General features: G+C 45.3%; 1 protein-coding gene across 2 annotated transcripts in view; it reads right to left on the bottom strand.

Annotated features, from left to right (window-relative positions):
* mrps33 (mitochondrial ribosomal protein S33) overlaps positions 1 to 23,171 on the bottom strand; it is a 28,388-nt gene extending 5,217 nt beyond the window's left edge. The window contains exons 1-2 of one of the 2 annotated variants that reach the window (XM_063059698.1): positions 23,110 to 23,171; positions 4,651 to 4,896 (exon numbers count right to left, since the gene is read on the bottom strand). In XM_063059698.1, coding sequence (XP_062915768.1) covers positions 4,651 to 4,865 — 215 coding nt within the window. In that variant the 5' untranslated portion in view covers positions 4,866 to 4,896; positions 23,110 to 23,171. Of the gene's footprint in view, positions 1 to 4,650; positions 4,897 to 23,022 lie in introns of both variants that reach the window. The other variant, XM_063059697.1, reaches the window with a different exon arrangement.
* Between the last annotated feature and the right edge of the window lie 569 nt (positions 23,172 to 23,740).

Genomic DNA, 23,740 nt, shown 5'->3' with positions numbered 1-23,740 from the left:
GAAAAATATTAAATAAATCAATTACAGTATGTATATTAAGCAGTTAAATCAAAAATAGTGCAAAAACAGAAATAAAATTTAAAAAGTGAGGTAGCGTTCATGGGTTCAATGTCCACTAAGGAATCGTATGGCAGAGGAGGAGAAGTTGTCCCTGAATTGCTGAATGTATGCTTTCAGGCTTCAGTACCTCCTTCCTGACAGTAACAATGAGAGCTGCCTGGATTGGGGAGCATGCCCTATGAGAATAGGTTGTGTGAACTTGGCCTTTTCTCCTTGGAGCGACGGAGGATGAGAGGTGACCTGATAGAGCTGTATATGATGAGAGGCATTGATCGTCTGGATAGTCAGAGGTTTTTTCCCAGGGCTGAAATGGCTAACAAGAGGGCACAGTTTTAAAGTGCTCGGAAGTAGGCACAGAGGAGATGTCAGGGCAAGTTTTTCTTTTATGCAGAGGGTGGTGAGTGCGTGGAATGGGCTGCCGGTGATGGTGGTGGAGGCGGATACGATAGGGTCTTTTAAGAGACTCCTGGATAGGTATGTGGAGCTTAGAAAAATAGAGGTCTAAGGGTAACCCCAGGTAATTTCTAAAATAAGTACATGTTCGGCACAGCACTGTGGGCCGAAGGGTCTGTATTGTGCTGTAGGTTTTCTATGTTTCTAGGTTTAAGAGGGCAGGTCCTGGGTGATGAGGGTCCTGAATAATGGATGTTGCCTTTCTGAGGCACTGCTCCTCGAAGACATCTTGGATACTGCAGAGGCTAGTAAGCATGATGGAGCTAAGTTTACAATTTTCTGTAGCTTCTTACAACCCTATGCTCTAGACCTCCCCCCCCCCGCCAAACTGTAATGCAGTTGTCAGAATGCTCTCCACAGCACATCTATAGAAGTTTTCTAGTGTTTTAAGTGACAAACCAAGTCTCCTCAAGCTCCTAATGACATATAGTGGCTGTCCAGCCTTCTTTACAACTGTGTTGATACATTGGGATCAGGTTAGATCCACAGAAATATTGAGACCAGAAGTGGAGAGAGTGAGCAATTTGAAGTTCTTTGATCCCTCTGATAATTGGTTCTTGTTCCCTCTTCTTACTCTTTCTGAAGTCCGCAATCAGCTCTTCAGTCTTACTGACATTGAATGCAAGGTTACCGTTGTGACACCACTCAACTAGCTGGTATATCTTGCTCCTGTATGCCATCTCGCCTCCATCTGAGATTCTGTCAACAATGGTTGTATCATCAGCAAATTTATAGATGGCATTTGAGCCATGCCTAACCACACAGTCCTGGGTATAGAGACAGTAGAGCCATGGGCTAAGCACACATCCCTGAGGTGCACCAGTACTGATCGCTAGTGACGAGGAGATGTTATTACCAATCCACACAGATTGTGGTCTTCCAGTTAGGAAGTCGAAGATCCAACTGCAAAGGTAGGTACAGAGCCCCAGGTTCTGTAGCCTTTCGATAAGGAAACTCTGAGCTATAGTCAATGAACAGCATCCTGACATAGGTATTATTTATAGGGTCCAGGTGATTAAAGGCTGTATGAAGTGTCACCAAAATCATGTCTGCCCTAGACTTATTGGGGGCAACAGGCAAATTGCAGTGGGCCCAGGTCCTTACTGAGGCAGGAGTTGATTCTAGCCATGACCAATCTCTCAAAGCACCTCATCACCGTAGATGTGAGTGCTACTGGACAATAGTCATTAAGGCAGCTCACATTACTCCTCTTGGGAACTGATACAAGTGTTGCCCTTTTAAAGCAGGTGGGAACTTTTGACTGTAGCAGTGAGAGGTTGAAAATGTTTTTTTTGAGTACTCCTGCCAGTTGGTTGGCACAAGTTCTCAGAGCCTTATCATCAGGGCCTGCCGCTAGCGAGGGTTCACCCTCTTGAAAGACAACCTGACGTCTGCCTGTGAGACAGAGATCACGGAGTCACCGAGTGCAACAGGAATCCTCGCAACTCTAGTTATATTCTCCCTTTGAAAGCAGGCATAAAAGGCATCGAGCTTGTCTGGTAGTGAAGTATCGCTGCCATTCACGATGTTGGGTTTTGTTTTGTAGGAACTAATATCCTGCAAACCCTGCCAGAGTTTATATGCATCTGATGTCGCCTCCAACTTCGCTCAGTGTTGTTTCTTCACTCTTGAACAAACCCTCTGCAACTCATATCCTGTTTTCTTGAACAGACCTGGGTTGCCAGACTTAAATGCTACAGATCTAGCCCTCAGCAGACGACAAACCTTCTGGTTCATCCACGGCTTTTGGTTTGGGAATGTACAGCAAGTTTTTGCAGGCACACACACATCCATGCAGGTTTTAATGAAGCTGGTAACAACTGCGGCATACTCATCTAGATTCGAAGAGTGGTGTGAATGTGGAACGAGCTGCCAGCCATTCGTACCCCCCATCCCTTCCCACCGATCTCCCTCCCAGCACTTATCTTTGTAAGCGGAACAAGTGCTACACCTGCCCTTACACTTCCTCCCTCACTACCATTCAGGACCCCAGACAGTCCTTCCAGGTGAGGCGACACTTCACCTGTGAGTCTGCTGGTGTGATATACTGTGTCCGGTGCTCCCGGTGTGGCCTTCTATATATTGGTGAGACCTGACGCAGACTGGGAGGCCATTTCGCTGCACACCTACGCTCTGTCCACCAGAGAAAGCAGGATCTCCCAGTGGCCACCCATTTTAATTCCATGTCCCATTCCCATATGTCAATCCATGGCCTCCTCTACTGTCAAGATGAAGCCACACTCAGGTTGGAGGAACAACACCTTATATTCCCTCTGGGTAGTCTCCAACCTGATGGCATGAACATTGATTTCTCTAACTTCCATTAATGCCCCCCTCCCCTCCTTACCCAATTCCTTATTTATTTTTATTTCCTCCCCTCTTTTTTTCTTCTCTCTCTGTCCCTCTCACAATCACCCCTTGCCTGCTCTCCATCTTCCTCTGGTGCTCCCCTCCCCCTTTCTTTCTCCCTAACCCTCCCGTCCCATGATCCTCTCCCTTCTCCAGCTTCGTATCCCTTTTGCCAATCAACTTTCCAGCCCTTAGCTCCATCCGTCCCCCTCCTGTCTTCTCCTATCATTTCAGATCTCCCCCCTTCCCCTCCCACTTTCAAATCTCTTACTATCTCTTCTTTCAGTTAGTCCTGATGAAGGGTCTCGGCCCGAAACATCGACTGTACCTCTTCCTAAGGATGCTGCCTGGCCTGCTGTGTTCACCAGCATTTTGTGTGTGTTGCTTGAATTTCCAGCATCTGCAGATTTCCTCGTGTTTACCAGCGGAAATGGTGGATGTGGGTGTGATTTCAGCATTGAAGATAAGTACATAGATGGGAGGGGTATGGAGGGCTATTGTTCAGATGCAGGTCAATGGGACTAGGCAGAGTAATGGTTAGGCCTAGACTAGATGGGCCAAAGGGCCTGTTTCTGTGCTGTAGTGTTCTGACTTTTCCTCTGATCTCCCTCTTCAGAACATACAAAACTAATGGAAGCACATCATAGTCACATGGTAAGTAGGCCTAAAAGTTCTGCGTCATACAGGAAGTTTGACAGAAGTTTTTTTGTGGTGTTGCTTAACGTATATGCTTTCTCAGAATTTTATTCTCCTGTTCCCATGATTCAAGTGAATGGAGAAAACCTTGAGGAATGTTTCCTGCTAACCTTGGGGAAAAGACCACTACAGGGTGGAGGGCAGAGATGTGGTCTAGACTGAAATGTTAGGCTTTTCTGAAAGGCACAAAATTCTATTAGAAGCCACAGTGCTCGCCAACTGTCTTGGTCAAATTGAGAGATAACTGCCCGGACAAAAGAGAAAGAGAGCAAGACAAATTGCTTATGTTCAGGAGACGCCATTCACAATGGATTGATTGATTGTCTTCATGCTGGACTTGAAAAGAACCAAGCTGTTAACTTAGTTTGAACCTGGTGTGAAAAGGAAGGTGTGCTTAACCTCTGCATCTGTTTCTGTTCATTGCTTGTCTGGACAGTCCATCATTCCACACATGGATGTGCTTCACTGTGATCCTGGAACCTCAAGTTGAGATTACTTAGAAATTAATGTAACCAAGAGAGAAATGGACCACGGCCAAGCTTCACAGTGGCTCGACTTCCTCAAGAGGTTAAAGAAATTTGGCTTGTTTCCATCAACAGGGTGAATAATGGCTTGATATGGCAAATGCTTTGCCCCGTGACTTCAGTGAACTCAGCACTTCACAGAAACCAGCTTCCCCTCAATGGATTCTGTGTATAATTTCTCACTGCCTCAGTAAATCAGCTGGCATAGTCAAAAACCCCACCCACTCTGGACATCCTCTCATCTCTCCTTTTCCATTGAGCAGGAGATACAAATGACTGAAAGCATGTACAAGCAGGGTCAAGGATGGTTTCTACTCCACTGTTACAAGATTACTGACTGGTTCACTAATATGACAAGATGGACCCTTGACCTCAGAATCTGACCTTATGACCGTTTTGCTTACCTGCTCTGCACTGTTAGACTTTATTTTGCATTTTGTTATTGTTTTACCTCATTCTACCTCAATGCACTGTGTAATGATCTGAACTATATGAACAGTACGCAAGACAAACTTCACTGTATCTCGATACATGCGACAATAATAAACCAATTCCAATTTCACTTTACCTGTACAAACCCAGGAATCGTAGCCTCTGCATCAAGGTGTAGTAGTGGTTATGTTGTGGATACCAATCAAATACTTCTTTCCGCAATGCCAGTGGCTGCTCACTGAACAGCTTCACCACCTTCATCGACCGCTCATCAGTAGGCCGAACCACCTCCTGAAATATCTGTGCGCTAAGACGCATCATGCGCCGCCCATAATTGGACAGCGTCGACATCGCAGCTTCTCAGGAACAACAGCAGCGGTCCCTGCAAAGCAGAATAGCAAATTGAAGTGCCAAAAATGGGTGCAGGCCTCAGTATTACAAACTGGAACAGTACAATATTTCCACCCACGATGTTGTGCTGACCTATATAAACCTGCTCTGTGATCAATCTAACCTCTCCCTCCAACATAGCCCATAACCCTCCATTTTCCTTTCATTCACGTGTCTACCTCCCTTAAATGTCCTAATACGTCAGCCTCAGCAGTGCATTCCAGGCACTTACAGACTGTAAAAACCTCCTGGGAGGAAGGTGCTGGCTGTCCACTCTATCTATGCCTTGTACAATCTTATCAAGCTGACTCTCATTCTCCCTCTCTCCAAAGAGAAAAGCCCTAGCTTACTCAACCTTTCCACAAGACATGCTTTCTAATCCAAGCAGCTTCCTAGTAAATCTCCTCTGAAGCTTCCAAATCCTTCCCATAATGAGGCAGCCAGCATTGACCAACACCTGTAAGGAAGCAAACAAATTCCAAAAGCTTTCTTTCCAGTCCCAAAAGGCTTGCCACCGTCTACAACAGCCACGTACCCATCAGTAATATACCATGAGAAAATGCAGTAATAAGATGTCTTCCAAGTACATTATCCATTACATACGACAATGTCCCTCTACTGTGCCCGTGTTGTAGTTTTAGATGTTCCTAGCACTTTACCACGTTATGTAGTTACAGCTCTACTTCCCATCACTTGATGTTGTAGACTCATTATATTGACAGAACCTACTCCAAAGTACATTAACGCCCGGCAGAAGTGTTGCAGTGGCCGACCTGTCCTAACCAATAACATATCAGGTCTGTACAGTGACAAACTTGTCTGCTTGTATTGAACCCATTCCAGTGTCACATGGCACTGTATCGCCTCACAGTTCTATAGGATATTTACAGACCTATATCCACTAGTACAGTGCCTGCATTATGGCCCCACACTGCTCCTGATACAAGGCCCACCATATTGACAGATCTGCCCCACAGCTGAGCAGTCATATATAGTACTGTGCAAAAGTCTTAGGCACATAAAATAATCCTGTAAAGCAAAGATGCTTTCAAAAATAATGAAATGAAGTTTCTAAATACCAAAAAAAAATTAAGATAAAGAGCAGTAAGCAGTAAAAACTAAATCAAAGACCACTCTTTACCTTTAAAACAGCATCAATTCTCCAAGGTACACTATCATGCAGCTTTATAAGAAAATCAGTTGGTAGGTTATACTAAGCATCTTGGAGAACTTGCCACAGTTCATCTGTGGACTTTGGCCATCTGGTTTGCTTCTGTCTCTCCAGATAATCCCAAACAGCCTTGATAACGTTGACGTCAGGACTCTGGAGACCATACCATCTGTTGCAGGACTTCTTGTTCTTTTTGCTGAAGTTAGTTCTTTATGATATTGGTCATGAATTTGGGGTCATTGTCTTGCTTCAAAATGAAGCTGGGACCGATCAGACACCTCCCTGATGGTGACGGATGAGAACCTGCTTGTAATTCTCAGCATTGAGAAATCTATTAATTCTGATTAGTTCACCAACTTTATTTACAGAAATGCAACCCCAAACCTGCAGGGAACCTCCACAGAGCTTAACTGTTGGCTGCAGACACGTATCCATGTAGCATTCTCCAGCTCTTCTACAGACAAACCGCTTCAGGTTTGAACCAGAAATTTCAACTCGCCAGTCCACTTGCCACCACTGTTCAGCACCCCAGTGTTTTTGTGCGTAGGGGAGTCTCTTGACTTTGTTTCCACTTAAGAATGGCTTTTTGGCAGGAACTCTTCCTCAAAGACTTCTCTGGACTATAGAAGGTTCCAGTGGTTTCTATGCATTCAGAGCTGATAGCAGTGCTGGACTTCTTCCAAATGAAAAGGAACACAAGTTCTCGCTCATCTGCTGCCAACAGCATTCAGTTTCCATGGCTGACCACTGTGTTTCTGGTCCTCAACCTTGCCTACTTCAGAAGAGCTTGGACTGCACATCCTGAAATTTCTGCTTGGGAGAACCTTGCTGATGCAGAATGACCACCTTGTCACTTGTTGCTGTGCTCACTCTCGCCATGGTGTAGGAATTGATGATATTTAGGTTCAACTGTCACATTTGCCACACCCTCCCCTTTTAATTTAGTAGATTTTCGTCCAGTTTGATTCATTCTACACCAGTTTCTGTTGATCAGATTAGTTCCTTCAACTCATTGTCATTAGAACATAGAATAGTACAGCACATTACAGGCCGTTCGGCCCACAATGTTGTGCTGACACTCAAACCCTGCCTCCCATATAACCCCCCACCTTAAATTCCTCCACATACCTGTCTAGTAGTCTCTTAAACTTCACGAGTGTATCTGCCTCCACCACTGACTCAGGCAGTGCATTCCACGCACCAACCATTCTCTGAGTAAAAAACCTTCCTCTAATATCCCCCTTGAACTTCTCACCCCTTACCTTAAAGCCATGTCCTCTTGTATTGAGCAGTGGTGCCCTGGGGAAGAGGCACTGGCTATCCACTCCATCTATTCCTCTTAATATCTTGTACACCTCTATCATGTCTCCTCTCATCCTCCTTCTCTCCAAAGAGTAAAGCCCTAGCTCCCTTAATCTCTGATCATAATGCATACTCTCTAAACCAGGCAGCATCCTGGTAAATCTCCTCTGCACCCTCTCCAATGCTTCCACATCCTTCCTATAGTGAGATGACCAGAACTGGACACAGTACTCGAAGTGTGGCCTAACCAGAGTTTTACAGAGCTGCATCATTACACCGCGACTCTTAAACTCTATCCCTCGACTTATGAAAGCTAACACCCCATAAGCTTTCTTAACTACCCTATCCACCTGTGAGGCAACTTTCAGGGATATGTAGACATGTGCTCCTCCACACTACCAAGTATCCTGCCATTTATTTTGTACTCTGCCTTGGAGTTTGTCCTTCCAACGTGTACCATCTCACACTTCTCCGGGTTGAACTCCATCTGCAACTTCTCAGCCCACTTCTGCATCCTATCAATGTCTCTCTGCAATCTTCGACAATCCTCTACACTACCTACACCACCACCAACCTTTGTGGCATCTGCAAACTTGCCAACCCACCCTCCTACCCCCACATCCAGGTCATTAATAAAAATCATGAAAAGTAGAGGTCCCAGAACAGATCCTTGTGGGACACCACTAGTCACAATCCTCCAATCTGAATGTCCTCCCTCCACCACCACCCTCTGCCTTCTGCAGGCAAGCCAATTCTGAATCCACCTGGCCAAACTTCCCTGGATCCCATGCCTTCTGACTTTCTGAATAAGCCTACTGTGTGGAACCTTGTCAAATGCCGTACTAAAATCCATATAGATCACATCCACTGCACTACCCTCATCTATATGCCTGGTCACCTCCTCAAAGAACTCTATCAGGCTTGTTAGATACGATCTGCCCTTCACAAAGCCATGCTGACTGTCCCTGATCAGACCATGATTCTCTAAATGCCCGTAGATCCTATCCCTAAGAATCTTTTCCAACAGCTTTCCCACCACAGACGTAAGGCTCACTGGTCTATAATTACCCGGACTATCTCTACTACCTTTTTTTGAACAAGGGGACAACATTCGCCTCCCTCCAATCCTCCGGTACCATTCCCGCAGACGAGGACATAAAGGTCCTAGCCAGAGGCTCAGCAATCTCTTCTCTCACCTCGTGGAGCAGCCTGGGGAATATTCCGTCAGGCCCCGGGGACTTAGCCATCCTAATGTATTTAACAACTCCAACACCTCCTCTCTCTTAATATCAACATGCTCCAGAACATCCTCACTCATATTGTCCTCACCATCATCAAGTTCCCTCTCATTGGTGAATACCGAAGAGAAGTATTCATTGAGGACCTCGCTCACTTCCACAGCCTCCAGGCATATCTTCCCACCTTTATCTCTAATTGGTCCTACCTTCACTCCTGTCATCCTTTTTTTTCTTCACATAATTGAAGAATGCCTTGGGGTTTTCCTTTACCCTACTCGCCAAGGCCTTCTCATGCCCCCTTCTTGCTCTTCTCAGCACCTTCTTGAGCTTCTTTCTTGCTTCCCTATATTCCTCAATAGACCCATCTGATCCTTGCTTCCTAAATCTCATGTATGCTGCCTTCTTCCACCTGACTAGATTTTCCACCTCACTTGTCACCCATGGTTCCTTCACCCTACCATTCTTTATCTTCCACACCGGGACAAATTTATCCCTAACATCCTGCAAGAGATCTCTAAACATAGACCACGTGTCCATATTACATTTCCCTGCAAAAGCACCATCCCAATTCACACCTGCAAGTTCTAGCCTTATAGCCTCATAATTTGCCTTTCCCCAATTAAAAATTTTCCTGTCCTCTCTGATTCTATCCTTTTCCATGATAATGCTAAAGGCTAAGGAGCAGTGGTCACTGTCCCCCAGATGCTCACCCACTGAGAGATCTGTGACCTGACCACGTTCATTACCTAGTACTAGATCTAGTATAGTATTCCCCCTAGTCGACCTGTCCACATACTGTGACAGGAATCCATCCTGGACACACTTAACAAACTCTGCCCCATCTAAACCCTTGGAACTAATCAGGTGCCAATCAATATTAGGGAAGTTAAAGTCACCCATGATAACAACCCTGTTTCTTTTGCACCTTTCCAAAATCTGCCTCCCAATCTGCTCCTCTGTATCTCTGCTGCTACCAGAGGGCCTATAGAATACCCCCAATAGAGTAACTGCTCCCTTCCTGTTCCTAACTTCCACCCATACTGACTCAAAGGGGGATCCTGCTACATTACCCACCCTTTCTGTAGCTGTAATAGTATCCCTGACCAGTAATGCCACCCCTCCTCCCCTCCCCCCCCCATCCCTCTTAAAGCACTGAAATCCAGGAATATTGAGAATCCATTCCTGCCCTGGTGCCGGCCAAGTCTCTGTAATGGCCACTACATCATAATTCCATGTATGTATCCAAGCTCTCAGTTCATCACCTTTGTTCCTGATGCTTCTTGCATTGAGGTACACATACTTCAGCCCTTCTACCTTACTGTCTTTACACCATTTATTCTGCTTCTCTTTCCTCAAAGCCTCTCTATATGTTAGATCTGGCTTTACTCCATGCACTTCTTCCACTGCTCTATCGCTCCGGGTCCCAACCCCCTTGCAAATTAGTTTAAACCCTTCCGAACCATGCTAGCAAACCTACCTGCAAGGATATTGCTCCCCCTCGAGTTCAGGTGCAACCCATCTAATCTGTACAGGTCCTACCTTCCCCAGAAGAGATCCCAATGCTCCAAAAATCTAAAACCCTGCTCCCTGCACCAACTCCTCAGCCATGCATTCAACTGCCATCTCCTCCAATTCTTACCATCACTGTCACGTAGCACTGGCAGCAATCCTGAGAACGTCACCCTTGAGATCCCGTTCTTCAGCCTTCTCCCTAGTTCCCGAAACTCACACTTCAGGACCTCATCCCTCTTCCTGCCGATGTCGTTGGTCCCAACATGTATCACCACTTCTGGTTGCTTTCCCTCTCGTGCCAGGATGTCATACACCCGGTCAGAGACATCCCGGACCCTGGTACCCAGGAGGCAACAAACCATGCAGGTGTCCTTCTCACGTCCACAAAATCTCCTGTCCGCTCCCCTGATTATAGAGTCTCCAATGACGACAGCTCTCCTCTTCTCCGTCCCACCCTTCTGCACCACCTGGTCAGACTCAGTGCCGGAGGCCCTGCCACCGTGGCTCACACCTGGTTGGTCGTCTCCGGTAACAGTATCCAGGACGGTAAACTTATTATTCAGGGGAATAGCTACAGGAGTGCTCTGCACTACCTGTCTGCTCACCTTCGCTTCCCCCCCCGCTAACTGTCACCCAATGATCTGCTTCCGACAGCCTAGGTGTGACTACCTCCCTGTAGCTCTCATCTATGACTGCCTCATTCTCCCTTATGAGTAGAAGGTCATCCAGCTGCTGCTCCAGATTCCTTACATGGTCTTCCAGATCGCCCAGCCGTATGCACTTCTGGCAGATGTGACTCTGCAGGAGAGGTCTGTTCCCCCAAGACTGCCCATCTCACATGAGAGGCACATCACTATCTCAGGAGGCATTGTAAAGACTAACTTCGAGCAAGCTTGTCCTCCGCCTCTTCTCGTTGAAGCCTCTCGAGTCAAAGCCTCAAAGCTCCACTCCTTCACTGGCCCACTCACTCCATTGATCATTAGCATTCTGTTTGTTATCTTTGTTTAATTATGCTCTAGGCTATATACCTACTAAGTAATCAGGTTTACATTTAAAAAGTGGTGTATATGGGTCTCGGCCCGAAACGGCGACTGTACCTCTTCCTAGAGATGCTGCCTGGCCTGCTGCGTTCACCAGCAACTTTGATGTGTGTTGCTTCTATTACTTAATATGTTACTTTCTTTTAACAAAATATAAACATTTCTCTGTAACATTTATTTTTTTGGAAATGTATGTTTGGAAATCTAAAATTTGCTCTTTTCTACTGACACACTACTGAAGACAAAAATAAACATCTAAAACAAAACTTATAAAAATCTAGAATGTCCAAGATTTCTGCACAGTACTGCAGTTACAAATCTACCACACAAACCCTATTATACAGTAACATACATGACTAGACGATAATATCGTAAACCTGTGCCTCCACTATTTATTGTCAAACTTATTCCTCAACAAGTTGTACAGTCACAAGCATGTACTCAAGCTATGCAATTGTTGTTGCCGATTGACTGGTCGCTGACAATCAATAACACTATTTGTGTACAAGCAAACTGTCCAGATTGTGTCACCAAGCTGTTCTAAAATGTCTGCTCAGAATTGTCAACTTTATACAGATATTGACCAACTGTGCATTTTCTAATCCCTTATTTGCATACATGGAATAAGAATAGCCAATCCCTATATATTCTTACAGGCATAAATAACTGGATGAAAACTATATGCTAATGAATCCTTCATTTGCATTTCATTTGATCAAAAGCAGCAACTTGTACCTCAGTTTTAGTAATGAATTACTGTCGAGTAATTAGTGTGTGCTCCTCAATCCTTCATTAACATCTTCATCCTATCCGGTCTGCTCATGTCTTTGCTAATTCACACTGTACAAAGGGGAGTTTATTCTTCCAAGGACCTTGTTCTGTACAGCGACACACTATCTTAACCCCTGCCATACCACAGCATTCACAGTGAAAGATCTGCTCATCCACTCTGAAACTGCTGTTGCAGTGCGATGTTTTCCAGTATACAAACTTATTTTTTTAAATAGACACTTTATTCAAAAAAAATTTGTAATAAAATATGCAATGCCTTTTCATTCTTTACAATCAAAGTTGATGCTATCAATACTGTTCTATTACATTCCTTCATATCAATAGCACTATGCCATTCGTAATAAGATCCAACCCTAGAGGGAGGGTCAAACAATAATTGAGGGGCTTTCTTCCTCAACTCAGCCTCTTCTTCTCCAGTAGCAGAAGAACCCTATACGGTGGTCCTTCCCCAAAGGTTTTCAGTGGCTACCCCACGCTTCAGTGCAACCCTCAGCAGATACCCCTGCAGTTGTTGGCAGTGTTCCTCCATGGACATCTCAATGTCCTCACAGGCCAACAAGTTTCAGGCAAATCAAAGAGCACCTTTCACTGAAGCTGATGATCTACCAGCAGTGCTTGACGTTTGTCTCCATGCGTGGCCCTGCGTACAGCCGTACAACGAAAGAGTCCGTCACGCAGCTGCTCGGGATCAACTGCAATACAGGCCCTCCAATCTCTCTCTCCACTCCCTCCTCGCAAACCCACAGTCCGCAAGGATGCGAGCTACTGTCTCTTCCCCTAGTCACCCCACGGGCAGCACGTTCTGGGAATGATGCTTTGGGTATGCAAGAAGGATCTGCCTGGGAGGGACCCCCTCACCGCCAGCCAGACAAGGTTTTAGTGCCTGTTGGTGAGGTCTGGCAATGGGCCATTCTGCCACATGGTCTGGCTAGTCTGCTCAAAGTACTAGCCAGAACATAGTTGCACTTGGAGCCCACTTATTTAGGGTCCACACACAGCATGATGCAGCCACACACAAAGCTGGTCATCAGGGTGAGGGTGACTTAGGGTATATTTTTTGCCCCTGTTGTCCAGGGGCTTGTGTATTGTGACCCACTCCATCTTGGACCCCCAGATGAACCTGAAGACCATTCAGGTGATTCCCAAGCTGGAGGAACAGGGGATGGGCCCACACCTGCGCCAAGTACAACTACCCTGAGATCACCTCACACCCAATGACCAGCTTCTTCCCAGTCATTGATAGGGAGTGCCTTCCCACAGTCCCAATTTCTGTTTTACCTTCCCAGTCCACTCTAGCCAATTCTGGTTACACCCCTTGGCCCCTTCAAACCAGATCCTTAGCAGCTTCATGTAACAACCTGGTTATGGCTGTGCTCCACTTCCAGGATTGCTGATGGTGTTATGCAGCTTGGCTATTTTAACCATTTCTATCAGGAATCTTGAGGCACTGTTCTGTCTGCAGTCTGCACTACAGAACTGAACAGCCACAGCGAGGACGCAGTTGAAGTCAGCAGCCAGAGAACTGCTCGAGGACAGCCAGGCACTCACTCCACATGGTGAGGTGTACATACCAACTAGCCAGACCAGTGTGTTTGGTATATTACCCCCCCTCCCCAACAACCTCTCTGACTTGGGTGATTGAGGTTACCTCCCCGTAGCAGAATCCCCAGGCCAGAAGCATGACAAAAATTGTGCGCTGACTACACAGGCAAACTGTGGCACCACCATTGCTACTACCTCCGTTAGTTTGCAGATAGCCTGCACTCCTTGACCTTGCCAGTCACACTGGCCTTGACCAGGTACTGAAAAGTGTTGACACACTGCACTGTTTTCTTTACACTGCGCACGTTCAAAGCTGTCAGAGTTATGCCCATGATAGAGCTATTGAATCATAGTTCAATGATCACTTGGTCTGAGCTGTCATGCCCACAGCCTTGATAAACTGCTGCAGCTTGTGAGCTTAGATATTGAGGATGATTCCCCCCTCCCCTAGGGTATGGTGATGCTGGAGGCAGTTGGTCACCTCCTCAACATCCTGCACTAGTCTGTTCTGGACTCTCAGAGCTCTTGTGCTGCTCCCAGTCTCCAGGAACTGGGGGCCAGTTACCTCTCTACAGCTCCCGGTTTCCTGGAGCTGATATTGATTTGGTGTTGAGCTACTCCCAGTCTCCTGGAGCTGAGAGGTTATGGTTTCTGTGCTGCCTCCGATCTTCCAGGGCTGGGGTTTGGCAAGCAGACTTCCTTCCCCATCCGTATCTTCCTGTTGGCTCCCTTTCACTTTTCACTCTGCTCTTTGGCAAATCCTCTTCCTGCACCATTAGTTTTCCACGCTTGCTTCATCCTCCAATGAAGAGGGGTTGCTGCCCTGCCCTTTTCTTCCCACTCGTTTTATTCTTTCAGATGGTGTCTTCTCGCACTTCTTCCTCTTCACCACCCGTCATTCCTCTTTTTGTCCCTCTGCCTCTGCAACCCCCTCCTCAATGGATTCCTCTTCATCTTGTAGAGGGACCTGGGGGGTTGGGAGCTCGACATGGTGGGCTTTTCCTCAGTTAATGTCTGTGTTTCGGTGTTGGTCATGGCTTCTGCACTAGTGGTGGGCGTGTTGACATTTGCCTGAGCATTATCAGTGCCAGCTCCCCCTCTTGTTGCCTGTCTATAGGTTCTGGCATGTTTTGGACAGGCTTTGTAAAGGTGATCTGCCTCTCCACAGGGGCTGCAGCATTTGTTTTCCTGGCAGCTCTTTGGTGGCCTTCCTGTTTGCAGTTCTTGCAGATCACTGCATTGCATTGGACCGTCACATGCCCAGACTCGTTGCAGTTACAGCACAACCTTGGTTGCTGGCATACACCATGTTAATGCAGTTCCCTTCAGTGACGAAGGCTGAGGGAGAGTGTATGATGGAGCATTCGAATTCACCCTCAGCTTGACCTTAACCTGGCACTTGCTTAAATTTGTGCCTGAAATCCTTGATACCACTGGTATAGAATGACAGAACTGCACCCTCCAGAACAGTAACCAATGACCACCAGTTGTACAATACAGGTGATCCCTGCATTACAACATGTCTGTGTTCTTAGAACAGTCCCTGTTGCAATTTCCCTAACAGGAAGCTACATCATCTCCACATGCATCAGCACAAGTTTAAAAAACTGTAATAATTATTTACTTTCCTCATAAATTCATACAAGAACAAATGAATTCCATATCTCAAATTTCTAGTTAGTGATTTGTAAATCCTGCAAGAGTGAACTTACAACATCTGAATGAATAGCTGGAACATAGGAGTTGGCTACAACTACGTTATAGTGAGACGTGTTCCCCCATTACTGTACCTATTGTATGTCATAAGGAGGCAGATCTGCTAATACTGTACACCAAAGTTATAAAAATCTTGTTTCCATTCCAATACTGTGCCCCAATTACACAGTGACACGAGTCCTGGAATGTCCTAAACAGGCTGAACTGCAAATGGCATTGTGTATCAAAATTACACACTGCTAGAAGGACCTCCAGTAGAGTCGCACCTTACCATAACATACCCGATTACAAGTCCTGTAACCCAGTGTCACCAAGTGATGACATCCAATACAAAAACGTGACTGACCTGCGACCCAGTTCTGTAATCTAGAATTGTACAGTAGTAAAACAATCTCAAAACACTATGCCAGTGTCATACCATGATTGATACACACACAATATTCCGGTAATTTAATGCAGGTAAATTCCTGTGCCTTAGTGGCAATCCTGTTACTAGTACTGAAGCCCTCTGTTGGTTTGGGTTAAACATGGATGTTGTGTCTCAGCTCGCTACACGATAAGCAAGGCTGGGCAGTATGATATGCCCATGCAGCAGTCTCCCCCTTTCCACAAGGAACAGCACAGAATGATACAGTTTGACACCAGTGTATTCTTGATCTACTACACTGGATCTAATATAATAGACCACATCTGCCTTCATACTGGATCCAGTGTGACAGAACAACATCCACCAAGCACGACAGAGCCACTACTGCCCCAGAACTGGACCCAGCTTCACAGACTCACATCCTCACTGGATTCAGTGCTGCAGAACCACATCTGCCTTCACTGGATCAGTGTCACAGATTCATGTCTGACGACCTTCTTCTAAAGTTTAATGGTGGTTGGCAGACCACAAAAGGTGCATTACTGCCACCTACTGAGTGGATTGTGGAGCAAAGGGACAGGAGTATTCCCACTAAACTAACCCCCCAAAAAAACACTCAAATAATATTGAAAAATCTAATGCTTTTCAGAAAGTCAGATACGCACTAGTATATATTACAATGGCAGTGATATCCTAACAAACTTTCCATGTTGAACTGCGTCTCTCCCAAAGATCTCAATTTAGCAATTAGATATTTCCTTTGCACCTCATCGGAACTGCATTCAAACAGTACTGTTTCTGGACAAGTGCACTCCCTACAGATGTCCGTTTCATGCATATTAATTCTGAATAAGGAATGATTCAACCTGGTATGTCCAATACATAAGTGTGAACGTATAACTTTTCCCCTCCTTTTATACCCAGCTACCAGTTGAATCCCACTATCCTCTGAATATTATACACGTTGCCCTCTCTTCTCCTTATCCCAATTGTGTTGCCACAGTGATTGAATAGACTTTTTAGTTATGGCTTTCACCTCCCCTCTTGTTGCAAAGACATCTACAACCTCAATGTATTTAGTGATACAGCACAGTCGGCCCTTCGAGCCACAGCACCCCAGCAATTCCCGACAAACCCGATTAACCCGAACCTAACCATGGGACAATTTACAGTGACCAATTAACATACCTGGTAGGTCTTTGGACTGTGGGAGGAAACTAGAGCACCTGGAGAAAACCCATGCATTCCCTGGGAAAGACATGCAGAGGCTCCTTACAGAACAGCACTGGAATTGAAAATCTAAACTCCAGAACGCCCGAGCTGTAATAGTGTTGCGCTAATTGCCACACTACTGTGGCACCCAATTTCAAGTGATTGCTTGGCTAGAACATCTGCTATATTTCCTCCAACCCTGACACGGGCAAGGATCCATAAGAAATGTGTACACAAATCTAGACCCTGCAGCCTCAGCAGATGCTGTCCAATCTCAAGAAGAAATTCTGGCCTACTATTTGAAATACCTGTTAACAGATGTCAAAACAGAGAATGAATCAGAACACTGAAGTACACAATCAAGTCAGACCTCTTCGACTCATTCCAAGACTAAAATGATAGCAACCTTCTCAGATGTGAAAACTCATACTTTGTTTAATAACCTTTTCTTAATAGTTACTTGAAATGTTGGAAGACAAATATTAATACCTGAATGACCTGTCACTGGATTTTTTGATCCATCTGTATAGATATTCTAGAAGCCATAATATCTGCCTTGTATATATTGCTGAATTTCCTGTGCCACTGATAAACAACACTCCTCATCCTAATCTTTTCCTGAAGGCTCAGATCAACCACAGGCAAAGGGAAAAAACAAGCAGGAGTGACAGAAAGAGGCACACTGGAGCCACATTCCACATTAAACAGCTCAAGATTTTGTGCTCATTCAGTTCGCATCCACCCAAAATTGAAGAGCTTATGTATACAGTGCTCCCAACACCCTACTAACATTACCAATATTGGAAGACCAACTTTATGTTCTTACGTTAACCCAACAAACCGTTGCTAACTGTAGCCTGTGTCGATGTAAAGGTACTTCACCCATTTCCACCAGTAATGATGAAAATGGGGATGATTTAATAGCACGATAACATAATCTCAATGCTTGAGCTTGAACATCATCTAAGGGCTTTAAGACGACTGGTGAGACTGACCAATTAGCAAAACATCCAAAATCAATGACAGGTCTGATTAAACAAAATACATTTAAGTGACCTCCTACTTGCAACCTAATCACACCCAACTAGGGACCTGAGCACATTTAGAAAAACAAGTAACTTGAGTCTTTGTAACAGAGAATGTAAACCCTCACTGACGTTACCATTCCTCTACTTCATTGATAGCTGTCTGCATTTTCCTTACTCTACAATTTATATTCCTCCCTCTTTCACACGGCACTGCCATACAACAATTTGGAAATGTCTGAGTCAACATTTAAGAAAATATCGTTAATCATACTATTAAAAAGGAATGGGTTGCACACACTCCTGGAGGAATCCCATTCTCCAATCTCATACTCCTTAAGAGAATGTTGCCCCCACCTTAACTCGCATCTTCCCAACACAAAAGAACAACTGAACACTCTACCACCTATTCCCATCTTTCTAGCGTAAGCAGCAATGCAGTACTTGTGTCCATAATACACTATAAGCTTTCTTTACATGGAAGAAAACTGCTTCCACAGATTCTCTATTAACCTGGGCCTTACAAATACCAGATTCTAAACTTAACAGCAAGTTTATGGTCATTCTCCCTCTATGAAATTCTGACTGGTATACAGCTCATTTTCCACTACTTTCCACAACATAAGAAAACCTTGCAATAAACATTCATTCCATTATCTTACATACATATGAAAATAGTTAAATAGGATCTGATTGATCCTTACCAGATTTCAATATAGGGATAACAACTGCTAATTTCCTAACCCATATTGTATTAAAGAAGTTCAAAACCAACAAGTTTCAAATCCAATAACTATGTAGACATATTATAACAAATCTTTCCCAGGTGGTGTCTAACTAGCACCATTCCAAGTTCCGACAATGTAAACTCAACATCCAATCAGGAACTGAAACATTCTTTTTTCTCAGTCACCTGAGTATTGCTTGCCAAAACTGTTTCTCAATGAGACCTCTCTTCTTTTACTTAAATTGGCAGAACTATATACACTGACAAATAAACAACAGGAATTCTGCAGATGCTGGAAATTCAAGCAACACACATCAAAGTTGCTGGTGAACGCAGCAGGCCAGGCAGCATCTCTAGGAAGAGGTGCAGTCGACGTTTCAGGCCGAGACCCTTCGTCAGGATTAACTGAAGGAAGAGTGAGTAAGGGATTTGAAAGTTGGAGGGGGAAGGGGAGATCCAAAATGATAGGAGAAGACAGGAGGGGGAGGGATGGAGCCAAGAGCTGGACAGGTGATAGGCAAAAGGGATACGAGAGGATCATGGGACAGGAGGTCCGGAAGAAAGACAAGGGGGGGGGGACCCAGAGGATGGACAAGGGGTATATTCAGAGGGACAGGGGGAGAAAAAGGAAAGTGAGAGAAAGAATGTGTATAAAAATAAGTAACAGATGGGGTACGAGGGGGAGGTGGGGCATTAGCAGAAGTTAGAGAAGTTGATGTTCATGCCGTCAGGTTGGAGGCTACCCAGACGGAATATAAGGTGTTGTTCCTCCAACCTGAATGTGGCTTCATCTTTACAGTAGAGGAGGCCGTGGATAGACATGTCAGAATGGGAATGGGATGTGGAATTAAAATGTGTGTCCACTGGGAGATCCTGCTTTCTCTGGCGGACAGAGCGTAGATGTTCAGCAAAGCGGTCTCCCAGTCTGCGTCGGGTCTTGCTAATATATAGAAGGCCACATCGGGAGCACCGGACGCAGTATATCACCCCAGCCGACTCACAGGTGAAGTGTTGCCTCACCTGGAAGGACTGTTTGGGGCCCTGAATGGTGGTAAGGGAGGAAGTGTAAGGGCATGTGTAGCACTTGTTCCACTTACACGGATAAGTGCCAGGAGGGAGATCAGTGGGGAGGGATGGGGGGGACGAATGGACAAGGGAGTTGCGTAGGGAGCGATCCCTGTGGAATGCGGGGGGGGGGGAGGGAAAGATGTGCTTAGTGGTGGGATCCCATTGGAGGTGGCGGAAGTTACGGAGAATAATATGTTGGATCTGGAGGCTGGTGGGGTGGTAGGTGAGGACCCGGGGAACCCAATTCCTAGTGGGGTGGCGGGAGGATGGAGTGAGAGCAGATGTACGTGAAATGGGGGAGATGCGTTTAAGAGCAGAGTTGATAGTGAAGGAATGGAAGCCCCTTTCTTTAAAAAAGGAAGACATCTCCCTCATCCTAGAATGAAAAGCCTCATCCTGTCCATTCGACCCCCCATCCCTCCCCACTGATCTCCCTCCTGGCACTTATCCATGTAAGCGGAACAAGTGCTACACATGCCCTTACACGTCCTCCCTTACCACCATTCAGGGCCCCAAACAGTCCTTCCAGGTGAGGCAACACTTCACCTGTGAGTCGGCTAGGGTGATGTACTGCGTGCAGTGCTCCTGATGTGGCCTTTTATATATTGGCAAGACCCGACGCAGACTGGGAGACCGCTTTGCTGAACACCTACGCTCTGTCCGCCAGAGAAAGCAGGATCTCCCAGTGGCCACACATTTTAATTCCACATCCCATTCCCATTCTGACATGTCTATCCACGGCCTCCTCTACTGTAAAGATGAAGCCACACTCAGGTTGGAGGAACAACACCTTATATTCCGTCTGGGTAGCCTCCAACCTGATGGCACGAATATCGACTTCTCTAACTTCCGTTAATGCCCCACCTCCCCCTTGTACCCCATCTGTTACTTATTTTTATACACACATTCTTTCTCTCACTTTCCTTTTTCTCCCCCTGTCCCTCTGAATATACCCCTTGTCCATCCTCTGGGTCCCCCCCCCATTGTCTTTCTTCCCGGACCTCCTGTCCCATGATCCTCTCGTATCCCTTTTGCCTATCACCTGTCCAGCTCTTGGCTCCATCCCTCCCCCTCCTGTCTTCTCCTATCATTTTGGATCTCCCCCTCCCCCTCCAACTTTCAAATCCCTTACTCACTCTTCCTCCAGTTAGTCCTGACGAAGGGTCTCAGCCTGAAATGTCGACTGCACCTCTTCCTACAGATGCTGCCTGGCCTGCTGCGTTCACCAGCAACTTTTATGTGTGTTACACTGACAAATGTTTTTTTGCTAATAATTCTCCTTTTTCATAGTAACTGCAACCACCATTAAAAAAACAGTAATTCATCAACATTTTTCTTTTAACTCCCCCTATTTTCTGTATAGTCATACATTATTGATCCCAGGGGGAAATTGGTTTTTGTTACAGTTGCACCATAAATAATAAATAGTAATAGAACCATAAATAGTTAAATAGTAATATTAAATTATGCCAGGAAATAAGTCCAGGACCAGCCTATTGGCTCCGGGTGTCTGACCCTCCAAGGGAGGAGTTGTAAAGTATCAAACTCCAAACTTCCCCTACCTGGATCTCTTTCCCAATGCTAAGACAGTACATTCTCCAATACATTTTATTTGACCTTTTCACTACTTTCTAACTATAACTTGAGCTCTTTTATATTGTATGAAAGATAAATAGGAGTAACACTGCACAACTTTCCTAAAAACTTCGTTCAATTCCTTCACAGCTCTTTTACAGTCATCTGTCCACCAGGGAACAGCTTTCCTTTTAGTATCTCCCAATGATCTGGGAATTGATTCCTTAGCTGTTGAGTTGAGTGCGGAGCACAAGGTATCATTACTGAACTCGGTATCCTCCAAAACCAAATGATCAGGAAATCTACTTCCACGCAAATCATCAAATACATCCCAGTTCCACCTGGGGAATACAAAAACCTTTCCTCTGATACACGTCTATTCCCATTGTACAGATAATGGGGAAACGATCACTCCCCACTGTTGCATCATCATACACTTCTCAGTTACACACACTCGCTGTATCCTCAGATACCAGTGTAAGGTCCATTGCAGAAAGTGTTGTTAAGTAGATTTATCCTTGTACTCTTACCATCATACAAGCACACCAAACATTCTTCTTTCAGAAAGTCTTCCACCACCATCCCATTCACATTTGTATCATCACAACCCCATAGTACTATAAGCTTTAAAATCCTCACACCGCATGACCTTATTTTTCCCCCATTCCCACCCACAGTTTCCAATAGTTATTTATGGAGATAAAGCACAGAATAGGCCATTCTGGCCCTTTGAGGTGTGCTGCCATAATCCCCTGATTTAATTCTAGCCTAATCACAGGACAATTTACAATGACCAATTAACATACAACAGGTACATCTTTGGGCTGTGGGAGGAACTGGGAGAACCTGGAGGAAACCCACACAGTACGGGGGGGGGGAGCATTCAGACTCCTCAAAGGCAGCAGCTGGAATTGAACCCGGGTCACTGGTACTGTACGTCATTGTGCCAACTACTGCCTGCCCCAGTAAATCAGGTGTTAACCTTCCACAAGGATTAGGAAAGTTTAACTGTACTTTACATTCCCTACATACCACAATTGACTCATAACAACCCCGATTTCAATAACTATGTGCTATCCCATTTTCGATACAGGTTGCCACTCCTCCATTGGCCATTTTCTGATTGCGTCTTTTATCAACACAACTTTGTATCTTAAAACTTAGACAAGATTTTAACCAGGTTTCCTATATACATAGGACGTCAGGTTTATTTGGTAATTCTTCAATAATTTTATTCTAAACTCTTGACCATTAACTAATATGCTTCTAGCATTCCATTGTAAGATTAGAAAAACAATTATTAACCTTTGAAGTCTGAATATTATTTACACCTTGTAAAGCATCATAACTTCTACAGTTAGTTTTTTTATGCTAGGTGTTTTTATTGCAGGTTTTAATATAATTCTTTCTGTCCTACTTTTAGCTTGTGCTGTACAATTGACATCTGTCTGAAAGTAAACTTTAGTTTATCAACAATCATCAAGTCCTTTGATATAAAATCAAGCACTTTACATACAGACTGTATTTGTATTCTTGATATTAGCAAGTCCCATTGACACCGTCTTTTCTTCCTGCAGAGCCTCTGTACACGATATGACCATTTCCATCCGAACACGCTGCATTTCCACAGCTTTCTTATATCCAGGTCACCCTGGATAAGCAGAGCTATGTTCTCCTTCACACTCACTACTTTTTGGCGTAACGCCTTCTCCACAATTGTCATAATTATGTCCTCCACTATATCTACCACACCGCTTTTTGTGCTTACGCTACATGGCCAAAATTCCTGACATTGTAAACCTCTCAAAGGGCTTTACACATAGACTCAAACCTGAGAGCAATTCCCAACAGCGGGCTCGGTTCTTTATCCCAACCGCAGTCACCAAGCTACACGAGTTCTCTCCATGTTCCGCCTCACCTTGCGCTTCACAATTGCGCCCTGCACTCATAGCTTCCGCCGGAAGTGTATCCGTTATCACGATTCCCCCCGGCCGCTCACACCCGGACAGAAAGTTCCAGGCAGTTAATGAGATGGACCTGGATTTCCGGATCGCTTGTCTTCACCACCCTCTCTGTGGCCCCATGCCTGAAGAGCGAAAACTGAGGCAATGTCCCGAACTCTTGGCCCAGCCAGGCCGCAACTTCGAGAAACGGAGACTGAAAACAAAGTCCCAGCAGTGCGACCCTCATCTTCTTTCCCTCCCTGTTACTGAGGCCCGGGACAATCCCAGGGCAAATAAACACGCCCTCTTCTCTCCCCCCGCCCCCCGATTCCTGAGCCTCCTTCTGTATTAAACTGAGGTGAGAACGTTGAGCTCACACAGGACCTTGCTATAACAATCGAGTTGCAATTAACAACTTGGGAGAGAGCCCAGTAACACACAAAATGCTGGAAGAACTCAGCAGGCCAGGCAGCATCTGCGGAAAAGAGTAAACAGTCGACGTTCCCGACCGAAACCCTTCATCAGAATTGGAAAAGTTAGTAGTCAGAGCCTCACCGATTCCGATTGGGAGACTTATCGCCGAGCACCTACGCTCCATCCGCCAGA

This window comes from Mobula hypostoma, chromosome 9 (assembly GCF_963921235.1).
Source record: "Mobula hypostoma chromosome 9, sMobHyp1.1, whole genome shotgun sequence".
In the NCBI taxonomy this organism is placed as follows: domain Eukaryota; kingdom Metazoa; phylum Chordata; class Chondrichthyes; order Myliobatiformes; family Myliobatidae; genus Mobula; species Mobula hypostoma.
Note: the sequence above shows the minus strand (reverse complement) of the source record. Positions and strands in the feature narration are given on the sequence as shown.